Source organism: Desmodus rotundus, chromosome 9 (assembly GCF_022682495.2).
Source record: "Desmodus rotundus isolate HL8 chromosome 9, HLdesRot8A.1, whole genome shotgun sequence".
Taxonomy (NCBI): domain Eukaryota; kingdom Metazoa; phylum Chordata; class Mammalia; order Chiroptera; family Phyllostomidae; genus Desmodus; species Desmodus rotundus.
In genome coordinates this window covers 72,690,253-72,702,073 of record NC_071395.1, presented here as the reverse complement: position 1 = coordinate 72,702,073, position 11,821 = coordinate 72,690,253, and the positions used below count along the sequence as shown (strand labels likewise).

The following is an 11,821-nucleotide window of genomic DNA, read 5'->3' as shown; positions in this document are numbered from 1 at the left end:
GGAGGAGGGGAAGGGAGGGGTGGGGCGGGGCAGGGTGGGGGGAGAGGAGGGGCGGGGTGGGGCCGGGGCCGGACCGGGGCCTCGGTTGGCAGAAGGCTGCCTTGCGCACTGGGGTCAGATCAGCCCCGGGGCGGACCTGTACGAAATTTTCGACCTCCGACGTGTTTCCGGCCTTAAAGGCACTTCGCCCTTCCCTTTAAGACGCCCCGCCCCCTCTCTGTCACTCTCAAGATGGCGGACCTACTCGGCTCCATCCTGAGCTCCATGGAAAAGCCACCCAGCCTTGGTGACCAGGAGAGTCGGCGCAAGGCCCGAGGTGAGGATCCTAAATTAACATCTGCTTTTCTTCACCCAGTTCTCAGGAGCGCAACTCTTTCTTCTTTAGGCGGTGCCGCATCTTCAACCTTGAAGGACCCCTCACAAGCCCCTTCAGAGACCCCCCAGTCCCTACGAGGGTTGCCGACCTACCCGCCCGCTGTTGGTAGCGGACGGTGATTGGCTACGCAAAGCCTAGTGCCAACTTCCTGCCTTTTCCTATTCTGGCTTCTCAGACCTTGTTTTCCATTCGACGATAGGCCCGCCTGTCCGCTGGTCGCGTGCTATGATTGGTAGGCTGCCTCTGGCCCCACCCAATCTCTTGGTGTTCGTTGGCCTGCCTTCGGGTCGCAGGGAGGGTGTGTTCGGCCACTCAGCCCCTCCTATCTGGCCGGAGTGTCCCACGACCCATTCCCATTCTGATTGGGTCCAGAACACGCCCATCCGCAATCCTTTTACCTCTATTAGCCATCTTAACTTAAAGGGCTGCCTATTAAGGACTATCCTGTGGCCCACCCACCACCAGCACCTCCAATTGGTTGCTGGGTTCTTTGATGCCCTTCTACCCCTCCTACTTGATTTAACCCAGTTTTTTCTACCTGTTTCCGATCTATAGCTTTACATTCCTAATTCCTCAGGCGGGTCGAGGTGTTGATTGGAGAGATGAGAATGCCCCTTCCCGGTCCAATTGGCTATAGGCTCCCCGCCTGTGTTCTTTGAGTAACTTTCCTGCAGGCAGGCGCGCTCAGGAGTTCGGGTTGCTGGTGTAGGGTGCAGCCGGCCTGAAGGTGCAGGCTTCCCCGCAATTGCTCTTGCTGTGACGAGTGAATGAGTCTGACAGAATGACTGCCTTGGGGAGGACCCCAGCCCCCAACCCTGCAGGCCTTGAGACCACGGACAAGCCCGTCCCAGGCACCCGCTTCCCACCTGCCCGAGGGGAGCCAGGGCAGGCTGTATGCCTTCAAAGCTGCTCATTAAGTGCTGCTTAATACCAGAATACCATTATTTACTGAAGGTTGCTACGGGCCAGTGGTACTCCCAGGAGCCCCAGCCTGGAGCATTGATGAAATGGCGCGTTGATGAAATAATCACACAGAAGTTTAATAACCAACTTGATAAGTGCTCCAAAAGAAACATAATTATGAGAGTGGTTACCTAGGGGTCCTTAACCTAGTCTGCAATGAGCTGAAATCCGAAGAATAGATAATTCAGTTAAGAGACAGGGAGCAAGCAAAGTGTAGCAGGCAGAGATGTGTATTTGAAAGCTCTGAAGAAGGAGAGAGCATAATGGGAACTGGCAACTGGCATTTCATGCTCACCATGACTATGTGGGAATCACCAGTGGCGGTTGGCAGATTAGCAGGCTGAAGTTCAGAGTTTAGTCATTTACTAAGTGGCAGGGTTTTAAACCCAGGTGTGAGTTTTAAGCCTACCTTCTTAACTATAATCCTATGCCACCTCCTCAGATAGGGAGAGAAGACTCACGAACCAATTAGTGAACACTCAGTGACCACGATGGGATACACCAATGGTCAGAGCCCTTGCTTTCAAACAGATGAGAGCTCCTAAGCTGTCAGGCTCTGGGGCCACAGAGAATAACTGGGTAGGAGATGAAGAGGGTTCCTGCCTCCTAAGAGCTTATAGTCTGCTAGGAGAGACAAATTACATTTGTTCTCAGCATATGCAATAATGGATGTCTGAATGTGTGTGGGCCCCAGAGGAAGAAGTGAGTAACTCTGACTCATGGTGGATTTCAAAGTTTGCAAGAGGAGGAAAAGCATTTCAAGCAAAAGGAACAACATGTGCAAAGGCATGGAGTGATTAGAAAAATAGGAAGAGGTCAGTGCAGCTGAAGGTATTCAGATCCTGTGGAGGAAGTGGGCCTTAAGGATATAAAGGATTTGAAATGGCAGAAGAGAGGAGAGGGAACATAAAGATGCAAGGGTAGGAAGTTCCTCTACAGCTGACTTTGAACACCTATACTCCCGAAGGAGAAGGGTGTCAGATTAGCCCTTTCAGCTTCATCCTGTCTATAGAAGTGAGAAGTAGTGGGGGCCAGGGGGTTACAAAATATAGGAAGTTAGATAATTTCCCCTTTCCTATGTAGACAATGAGATGATAAGCTCTTAAGGCCAGGGCTTAGTCCTTACCTCCCTAGGTGTCTTATAGTTGTTTGTATATTGCGGGTATTAAATAAATGTTTGTTAATTGGTTTCCCCAGTGAGGTTGGGAAATGAGGTTAAGCATGATTCTAATCTTTGCTATTCCCACTAAACTGAGCTCTGAAGGGCAAAGCTATGTCTTAATAATCTTGGTGCTCCAGGGCCTAGCACAGAGCCAGGTTTAAACATCGATAAATGCTTGGTGAATAAATAGTAACCCTACCTTCCCAGCCTGATACTTCCCAGTGGACACCAGACCTCCTTTGAAGCCTTACAAACTCTCCCCACTCATGCTTCTGCCCCTGGCCTCATGCTGCCATTTCTCACCCCCAGAGCAGGCTGCCCGCCTGAAGAAACTACAGGAGCAAGAGAAACAGCAGAAAGTGGAGTTTCGTAAAAGGGTGAGAACAACTGGAGAGATCCAAGGCAGCCTCAGTTAGGACATCTAATAAGTTAGAATTAGAACTCAGTTGTTGTTTTTTTTTTTTTGCAAATGTCTCAAGAGAGATGAAGCCGGCAAGGCAATGGCATGGAGGCTGGGACAGGTGTGGGGAGGCAAAGGCCCGTTGGCCCAGCTGGGGAAAGGGATATTGGGCAGAGCCATCATCTCATATCTTCTTCCCATTTCCCTCTCCCAAGATGGAGAAAGAGGTGTCAGATTTCATCCAAGACAGTGGGCAGATCAAGAAAAAGTTTCAGCCGATGAACAAGATAGAGAGGAGCATATTGTGAGTGTCTGGGGCTTGGGGAGGCAGGAAAAGGGTGGCTAGGGTGGCATGAGAGGTCCAGCAAGGAAATTCACAAGAGGAGGGTACAAGGCCCCCTTATGGCTCTACATAGTGTTTCGCCTCTGTCCTCCTTTCCCAGACATGATGTGGTGGAAGTGGCTGGCCTGACATCCTTCTCCTTCGGGGAAGACGATGAATGTCGCTATGTTATGATCTTCAAAAAGGTGAAAGGCTTGAGTTCCCCACTCTCTCCTGTACCCCCCAGGGGAGAGAAATGAGATGAAACATGTTTATGGAACCTTGACCCCATCATCCCTTCTTCCCCAGGAGTTTGCACCCTCAGATGAAGAGCTGGACTCCTATCGTCGTGGAGAGGAGTGGGACCCCCAGAAGGCTGAAGAGAAACGGAAGCTGAAGGTGAGTTATTCCTGGCAGTCCCAGAAGCCTTGCAGCCCACCACCTGGGAGGGTTTGGGATCAGGCCCCTTAGCACCAGTGCCCCACCTTCGCACCCCTAGGAGCTGGCCCAGCGGCAGGAGGAGGAGGAAGCTCAGCAGGGACCTGTGGTGGTGAGCCCCACCAGCGACTACAAGGACAAGTACAGCCACCTCATCGGCAAGGGGGCAGCCAAGGATGCCGCCCATATGCTACAGGCCAACAAGACCTATGGCTGTGGTGAGGCCACAGCGGGGGCTGTGGAGGGCAGGGGAGAGGAGCAGTAGATGGGCAGGGGAGGAAGGGCTAGGGCACAGGGATCCCAGGCCCTCCCCACCTTCCCTCTGCCCTCAGTGCCCGTGGCCAACAAGAGGGACACACGCTCCATTGAAGAGGCTATGAATGAGATCCGAGCCAAGAAGCGTCTGCGGCAGAGTGGGGAAGAGTTGCCACCTACTTCCTAGGCATCCCGACTCCCTGGGGGCAGGGCAGGGGGCAGAGAGGGACAAGGCTGCTGCTATTAGAACCCGTTCTGGAGCCCCACCTCTCAACCACCTAACAGCCATCACTTACTTAGGCTGGAGGAAGCAGGTGTTTGATTTGTCACTGTTAGAGCTTGGATATGTATGTGGTGTGTGTATGTGTGCGTGCAAGAGAGTGTGAATGCACAGGTGGGTATTTAATCTGTATTATTCTCTGTTCTCCTTTGAACTTTCTTCCCCATGGGGATGGGGTTACTTTACATTCAATAAACACTGTTTGACCCAATGTCCTGGTTTGTTTGGGCAGAGAAAGAGGTGGGTCCTGGAGAAGAAGAGAAGTGATTTTAGCTTGAGCAGTATAAAATTGTTGTTTGTGTAGGCCAAAGATAGCCAAATATTGGCACTTTCATAAGAGATAGTATTTTTAAGAGCACAATGGCTAGAGCCAAATGGCCTAGTTTGGGATCCTGCTCTGTGAGTTACTAACTCTGTTACCTTGGGTGGGGTATTTGACTTTCTTGTGCCTCAGTTTCCTTACCCATAAAATGGGGATAATAATGGTAATTGATAAGACTATTTCCAAAATTACACAGGTCACTATATGTCACATATTTAGGGTTCCAGATCTTCAAGCTCCACTGACGAGCGACAGTGCGGCACACTCTACAGACTGTGTACTTCAACTTACTGGCAGGTCTGACCCAGCTTTTCCCTCGTGGTGATGTCAGACCCTCCATTCCCCCTTCTCCTGTTCTGATTCCATGTTCTGTCAGTGCCTCCAGTTTCATTTCGCACGTGGCACCTGCTTCCCCCAGCCTCCTTCCAAAATGTGAACTTTGGAAGTTCCTCTATGACCAGGCCTTCACTTCCTCTTTGTCCCAGCAGGTTATACATCTATTCTCCCTTTCCTGCCCCACCTCCTGTCTTTCCCAGTCCAGAGATCAGCATCTCCATCCCACAAAGGAGCTCACACACCACTGACTCCGTTGGCACCAGTGTTTATTTTAGGGAGAAGGGCTTGAAGGCCTACATCTGTCCTGTGGGGTCTTGGGGCCTTCAGCTTCTCACTTGGCCTTTGGGTTACGGAACTTGCGTCCAGCAAAGACAGCCTTGTCCCCGAGCGCCTCCTCAATCCTAGAAGGCAGACCAAGTCAGAGCTGCGCCCTTCCAGCCCAACAGCCCTCAGGTCCCCACACCCAGGCACACTGCACCCACTGTACCTCATGAGCTGGTTGTATTTGGCCAGACGCTCTGAGCGGCAGGGGGCACCAGTCTTGATCTGAGAAGGGAAGAGGGATTCCAAGGGTTGCATGAGGCTGGGGAGAAGCGATTGGGCCTGGCTCTGAGGAAGCAGCCCATGGTGTCATTCAACTCATGGGCAGGAGGCCAGGGACCCCAAAAAATTTGTTCTAACAACAGAGGGGAGCCATGAGTACCTGTCCCGTGCAGAGCCCCACCACGAGGTCGGCAATGAATGTGTCCTCAGTCTCCCCAGAGCGGTGGCTCACCATCACTCCCCAGCCATTAGACTGAGCCAGTTTGCAGCTAGGTGGAGAGGACACTCGATAAGGCCTAACGGAACCTCCTCAGAAAGCCAGGGGCTGGATAGGGCTTTTCTGTTGGGAATGGGCCCTTGGTGAGAGGGTGATGACTAAAGTTCTTGGAAAGTAGAAGAGTAGGGGAGATTCCTGATCTTGAACTTGGGTCCCTGAGATGCTGGTAGAAAGAAGGGCAGAATCTGGGAGAAAAGAATGGTATGAGGTGGGAGTGGGGATGGCAGGTCACAGTGGCAAAGCTCTTGGAGTCAAGCCAAGAGTTAGTCAAAGGCTCGAGGTCAGGAGAGTGGGATGGGTCAGGGGACAGGTACACTCGGAGTCTGAGGGCAGGGCGGCAGTGGGGGGAGGCAGAGCTTGGGTGGAGGAAGGCCGTGGTGCACCCCAGGGCCAGGAGGCACTCACGCCTGGATGGATTCGGTCACAGAACCAATCTGGTTGACCTTCAGCAACAAACAGTTGCAGGCTTTCTTCTCAACGGCCTGAGCAATCCTCTTAGGGTTGGTGACTGTGAGGTCATCTCCCACGATCTGGATGTCCACACCCGAGAGGAACGAGGTCCAAGTGGCCCAATCATCTTGGTCAAAGGGGTCTTCAATGGAGACCACTGGTGAGGGATGGGGCAGTCAGATTAAGGGTCTGAGGACCTCATGAAGGGGTGACAAGTCAGAAGAGTTTGTATGGAGATTGCAAAGGTGCTAAGGATTGGAAGGACCGAGCTTGTGGCAATGGAGGCCCTGAAGTCAGTGTGTTGGGCAGTTACCAGGTACTTGGGCAAGTGTACTGGGGCACCTGGGGGGTTCTTACCAGGATAGTTCTTAATGAAGCTCTTGTACAGGTCCCCCAGCTTCTCCCCAGTGATGTGCCGTGAGGGGTCATCAGGTGACTTAAAGTCAAGATCATACTTCCCATTGCGATAGAACTCAGACGCCGCCACATCCATACCAATCACCACTTTGTCTGGGTAGCCAGCTGCCTGGATGGCTGTCTTCAGCAGCTCCAGGGCTAGGAGAAGGACAACAGAAGACCTGAGGCTCTGGTGCACCCTATTTCCACAGCCCCTTCCTCTGTGAGGACCCAGGGGTTCTGCCCCTCAGACTGCTCACACTGACCCTCATTGTTCTCCAGGATGTTGGGTGCAAAGCCGCCCTCATCACCCACATTGGTGGCGTCCTTCCCATACTTGGCCTTGATGACCCCCTTGAGGTGGTGGTAGACCTCGGCGCCAATGCGCATGGCTTCCTTGAAGGAGCTGGCTCCCACAGGCAGAATCATGAACTCCTGCATGGCCAGCTTGTTTCCAGCATGGGAGCCCCCATTGATCACATTGAAGGCCTGAGAGGAGGAGTGGGTGTTCAGACCTGGGCCAGGGTGTGAGGGATCAGGCAGAGTTGGGGAGGAGGGGTAGAGGTGGAATCTTGGCTTCCCTACTTACTAGCTGAGTTATCTAGGAAGAGTAATTTTACTCCTCAGAGCCTCTTTCCTCACTTCTCTAATGGGAATACCACCTGCTTCTCTGCAGAATCTCATGCTGAAAATTAGAGAAATTGAATGTCGGGTTCTTAGCATGTGTTTGCTACACAATAGCTAACACTGATATGGCACGTACTACAGGCCAGGCCAGGCACTGCTCTAAGCGCTTTACATACATTCTATTAGCTCATTTCATTCTCAAAACAGCCCTTTGAACTGGGTGCTATCACCACCCCCCATTCTACAGGTGAGGAAACAGGCACAGAGTGGTTAAATGACTTGCCTAAGATCACACAATTTCCAGGCAAGGCTAGGATTCAAACCCAGCAGCTTATCTCCAGAGCTCGTGCTCCTATACAATCTGCCTAGTAAGTAACAATAAATTGTAAAATAATTTTTTTTGAAAAAGACTTTTATTATATTAAGCTGTTCACAGTTTCAGTCTTTGTCTGTAACATTATTATTGACATTAAATGCAAAGGGTTTCCATAAGAGGGAATTTGGTTTTATAAGGATTAAAGAAGATACACAGAAATGCCAAGATCCTTGCCATAAAGTAGCTCTCTACTGATTTGGGGGTTGGGGTAGAAGGCAGAAAAAGAAGCTGGAGATATTGAGCCTAGGATTGGAATGGGAATGAGCTGAGTTACGTCAAGGGGGAAAAGCAGAGGGGCTTAAGGGAAGGTTTGGATTGTGGGAAAGAAGAAAGGGCAAAACTATAGCAGGAGAGGTTCCATTTCAGGAAACCGTATCTTTGGAGCTGGGTATGGAAGGTGAACTTCCCAGGGACTGGTTATGTACTTCTCGCTGGATGGGGCAATTCTGTCACTGTGGGATCTGGCAGGGCATCTGTACTCACAGGGACTGGGAGGACCAGGTCTGGGTTCCCAGCAAGATCTGCAATGTGTCGGTAGAGTGGGACCCCCTTCTCAGCTGCTCCAGCCTTGCACACGGCCAGGGACACTCCCAGGATGGCATTGGCCCCAAACTTGGCTAGAGGAAGCAAGCGCAAAGAAAGGGTGAGAGATTCTCCCCCCAGAGTTTGAGGTCATCTCCTCAAATGTCCCCTCTGGCCCTGACCAGGCAGGTCAGTTGGTTAAAGCATGGTCCCAATATGCCAAAGTTGCAGGTTCAATCCCTAGTCAGGGCACATATAAGAATCAACCAATGAATGCATAAATCAGTGGAACAACAAATCAGTGTCATTCTCTCTCTCTCTAAAAAAAAAAAAAAAGTCCCCTCTAGACCTCTAGGCACCCCAGGAAGGATCCAGAACTCCAAACCACTGGCCCTTAAGAGTTTGTTAACAGATCTCTCTCCCCAGTGGCCTGAGGTGCTCAGGGCACCCCCACCCCAGAGTAATGTGTCAGCTTCACATCTGTGTCCACAGCCGACCCAGGCCTGGCAGAGGGCAGGCATCAGGAAATGCCTATGGAATGAATAAAAGTCCATCCAGGTACAGTGTGCCCCCAAATATGGGACACAGTAATAATCCTAACCAGACTTCAGCCCCATGGTCTCTCCCCCATCTACCTAGCATCCCGTACCTTCACCTATCCCTAGCCCTTCACTCACATTTATTCTCAGTCCCATCCAGCTCAATCATAAATTTGTCAACTTTTTCTTGATCCACAACGCTTAGTTTCTGGAAGGGCAAGTTTGAGGAGGGAAGAGCAGAAGTCAGATTTCTGGAGTCAGGGCATGTACAAGAGAAAGAAGTGCAGGTATTTTGGAGAGACAGATGGTTAGCCTCTCCCAAGCATGGGCTACTTGGGATGAGATGGTAGGAGTGGTGGGGGTGAGGTGGGGGTAGGAGGGCAGGCTCTTCCAACTTGCCTTTTCCAGCAGAGCAGGACCCAGAGTCTTGTTGATGTGTTCCACAGCCTTCAGGACACCTAGAGAGGCCAGAGGAGGGGGTTCAGATCTCCGATTCAATCAGATCTCTACCAGTGGACCCCAGCTCTTCAACAGCTTTGGGTTCCAGTCCTCCACCCCAAGCAGACATTGTGGGCTCACATCCTGAAACCACCCCTCACAGGCTCTTCCAGTGTTGATCTTTCCTCACCTTTGCCCAGGTATCGAGATTTGTCTCCATCTCTTAGTTCCAGAGCTTCATAGATACCTGTAGAAGCTCCACTGGGCACAGCTGCTCGGAATCGGCCTGAAATGAGAAGAATTGGAAGATCACAGAGTCCCATCCACCCCTAAAGGACCAAGGTCTCCTCTCTGAGCCCAGTGGCAGAGGCAGTGCAGACAGACTAGTGCATCTCCCAGCAGGGGAGCCAGGTTGGAAGATGAAGGCCTGGGAAGACCTCTGGGGAAGGGGATCTCAGAGAAAGTTGAGGATGTGGGACAGTTGAAGGGCAAACTAGATGGCATTGGGGGCTTCCAAGGAAAACCAATTCAGTGGGTCTGTGTTACCCTTGGCTGTGTATAGGTCCACCTCCACCGTGGGGTTGCCCCTGGAGTCCAGGATTTCCCGGGCAAAGATTTTCTGCATGGCCATGGCTGCAGAACAAGAGGCTGAGTGAGTGTAGATAGTTGATCCCTCAAGGAACCCCAAATCCCTTGCCCTTTAAGAGTCTTCCCCACCCTAAGAAGGCAGGTGTTGGAGCTAAAAATATCCCACAAAAAGGTCACAGACCAAAGAGGCAGGCACAGCCCCCTCCCCCACTCAGAACAGCTCCTATTCCACCTCCCATCCCATCCTAAGAATCCAGGGGCCTCTCCTTTATAACTCCAGTGATTCCACCACTGCCTGAACTTCTTCTCCCAAAAAGTTCATTTATCCCTCCACCCTTCTAGTCAAGCAGTCTGTTCTCCATGGCTTCCTAGCTCTCAAATCTTCTGCCATAATTCTGGTTTTCATTTTCCTGCTCCTCAGTCTTCTTCAGATCCTCGGGGCCCCCAAATTCTCCACCTGGCTCCAGTTGTAACTACCCTTCTCTATCCATCTCTGCCTGCCTCTCTTCACAGCCCCATTTCCCTATCCTTAGGTACCCCATCCTGTTTGCTCGAAATCCTCCGGTCCTAAGCAACCCCAGTCCTAGAAGGGGGCAAAGAAAAGCCGACTTTTTCCTTATTTTCTCCAAGCCACCACCACCACCCTCACCCTTTACCACTCCCATCCCCTGAGGCTGGAAGATTTGCCGGACCTGGATGTCTTGGCTGGGGGCTTTGGGTGAGCTCCGAGTCTAGGTGGCAGCTGGGACAGTGTCAGCTCACCCTCTCTCAGGCTGGGCATTTATTCCCAGCCATCCCCGCCTCTCTCCTCCCTCTCTACCCTCCCCCTCCACACGGGGTTGGCAGCCAAGTGCCCACTACGGCCTAAAGCCCCCTTCCCAAAGGTCAACGACTGCTTCTCTTTTCTCTCTGTCCCCCAACAAAAAGCCCTTATTTTTAATTCCACTCCCAGGGAGGAGCAGGAGAAGGACTTCAAAATGGGGGAGGGTCTCTCCCCTCCCCGGGATTATATTCCCCTTTTGCAAAGGTTAAAGAGGAACTAGTGTCATTTAGGAAAGGCCAGGAGTAACTTGAGCCCTGCAGGGCTGGGGAGGGGGCCTGGAAGAGGGGCTGCTGGATTGACATCCACACATGCTCAGCTCAAATGGCAGTCAGGGGCTGCCTCTGCCCTCGGTGGGGGGAAGGAGTCGGGGGTTCTGAGCAAGCTCTGAAGTCTAAAATGGAACCCCTCCTTCAGAATGCGAGAGGGTCTCACCTCTTAGGGTCCTCATAGCGACCGATCGGGGCTCCACCCCATCCTACCCTCTCCGGGCAAGCAATGGTGTGGGGGAGGGGGCAGGGAGACCAATTTAGACCGGCCCTCAGAGCTGGCGCGGCTGCCTACTGATAGCGCTGGGACAGCACTTATCGCCCAGCGTGGAGACTGTCAGTCAGGAGCCCCTTTCCCTTCAGACTTCGGGCGTTTCAGGGCGCGGTCCCGGCCCATCAGCGAATGATGTTAAGTCAGGAGTGAAAAATGAATGGACAGTGAACGCTCAGGACCAGTCTCGTGGTCCTCCAGTAGCATTGCAGGGAAGTGGGTCTCTGCACTCGGTAACTCTCTCCGCCTTATCGGCTCTGGGTGGAGTGCGGGGCTCGCCCCGAGTCTTGCTGCAGCCGGGCCAGGAGAGGAAGGTACGCCGAGGCTGGGGCAGGATGGTTGGCGGGCGAGGGTCTCCGAGCGCCTCGGCTCCTCGCCCGACTCGGAGGCTCCTCCCGCCGGTGTTGGAGCGGCGCGCGCTGCATGACTCACTCCCGCGGCCCTCTCCTCAAATCCCCTCCCGGCCCAGTCAGATCTTGCCTTCCAGCCCCCGGCCCACGATTCCTCTCCCTGTCTCTTCCACCGTCCCCTTATCTCTGGCTGCTCCCTCGCGGGAATTTTCCACCCTGGGGTAGGGGGTGCGGCAGGCCAGAGGTCAGGAGATGGCGGGCGGGGAGCACCGCCACGTGCCCCAGTGCTGCCCCGCCCCGGCGGGCCAGTGACTCAACCTCGGCGGCTGTCGAGGAACACGGGCTCGGGGGGCGTCGAGTGCCCACGAAGTGAGGAGTGTCCGCAGAGGAACCGCGCCCAGCTCTGGAAGATGAAACAAGTGAAGCCCTGTGCCGCCGGGCAAGCTCTCCTCTGGCGAGGGACCGGAAGAGGCCTTGCTCCTCAGCAGCCCAAACAGCTAG

General features: G+C 52.9%; 2 protein-coding genes across 4 annotated transcripts; one reads left to right on the top strand and one right to left on the bottom strand.

Annotated features, from left to right (window-relative positions):
* The first annotated feature begins 130 nt into the window (after nucleotides 1-130).
* Nucleotides 131-4,407, top strand: SPAG7 (sperm associated antigen 7). Its single transcript, XM_024564834.4, has 7 exons — nucleotides 131-316; nucleotides 2,811-2,878; nucleotides 3,117-3,205; nucleotides 3,345-3,429; nucleotides 3,533-3,622; nucleotides 3,723-3,879; nucleotides 3,994-4,407. The coding sequence occupies exons 1-7, from the start codon at nucleotides 232-234 to the stop codon at nucleotides 4,101-4,103; spliced, it is 684 nt and encodes a 227-aa protein (XP_024420602.2). The 5' UTR covers nucleotides 131-231; the 3' UTR covers nucleotides 4,104-4,407.
* A 696-nt stretch (nucleotides 4,408-5,103) lies between these two features.
* ENO3 (enolase 3) lies at nucleotides 5,104-11,765 on the bottom strand. Of its 3 annotated transcripts, none has more exons than XM_053910358.2 (12): nucleotides 11,639-11,765; nucleotides 9,569-9,655; nucleotides 9,213-9,308; nucleotides 8,984-9,042; nucleotides 8,723-8,792; nucleotides 8,007-8,140; nucleotides 6,787-7,009; nucleotides 6,482-6,679; nucleotides 6,080-6,281; nucleotides 5,558-5,666; nucleotides 5,342-5,400; nucleotides 5,104-5,255 (listed from the first exon to the last, which is right to left on the bottom strand). In XM_053910358.2, the coding sequence occupies exons 2-12, from the start codon at nucleotides 9,651-9,653 to the stop codon at nucleotides 5,186-5,188; spliced, it is 1,305 nt and encodes a 434-aa protein (XP_053766333.1). In that variant the 5' UTR covers nucleotides 9,654-9,655; nucleotides 11,639-11,765; the 3' UTR covers nucleotides 5,104-5,185. The 3 variants fall into 3 exon arrangements, with proteins under 3 accessions (XP_053766333.1, XP_045054823.2, XP_053766332.1); XM_045198888.2 differs by lacking the exon at nucleotides 11,639-11,765 and adding an exon at nucleotides 10,866-11,003; XM_053910357.2 differs by lacking the exon at nucleotides 11,639-11,765 and adding an exon at nucleotides 10,303-10,429.
* Nucleotides 11,766-11,821: the final 56 nt, after the last annotated feature.

Bases quoted from the DNA above. Each gene is read 5' to 3' on its own strand.
- SPAG7 (XM_024564834.4), top strand. From the start codon at position 232: ATGGCGGACCTACTCGGCTCCATCCTGAGCTCCATGGAAAAGCCACCC. The intron at 3,206-3,344 runs GTGAGTGTCTGG...CTCCTTTCCCAG, and splicing joins AAGATAGAGAGGAGCATATT to ACATGATGTGGTGGAAGTGG. The intron at 3,623-3,722 runs GTGAGTTATTCC...TCGCACCCCTAG, and splicing joins AAGAGAAACGGAAGCTGAAG to GAGCTGGCCCAGCGGCAGGA.
- ENO3 (XM_045198888.2), bottom strand. The intron at 9,043-9,212 runs GTGAGGAAAGAT...TGGCCTCTCTAG, and splicing joins ATCTCGATACCTGGGCAAAG to GTGTCCTGAAGGCTGTGGAA. The intron at 5,667-6,079 runs GTGAGTGCCTCC...CTCTCCACCTAG, and splicing joins GTGACCGAATCCATCCAGGC to CTGCAAACTGGCTCAGTCTA.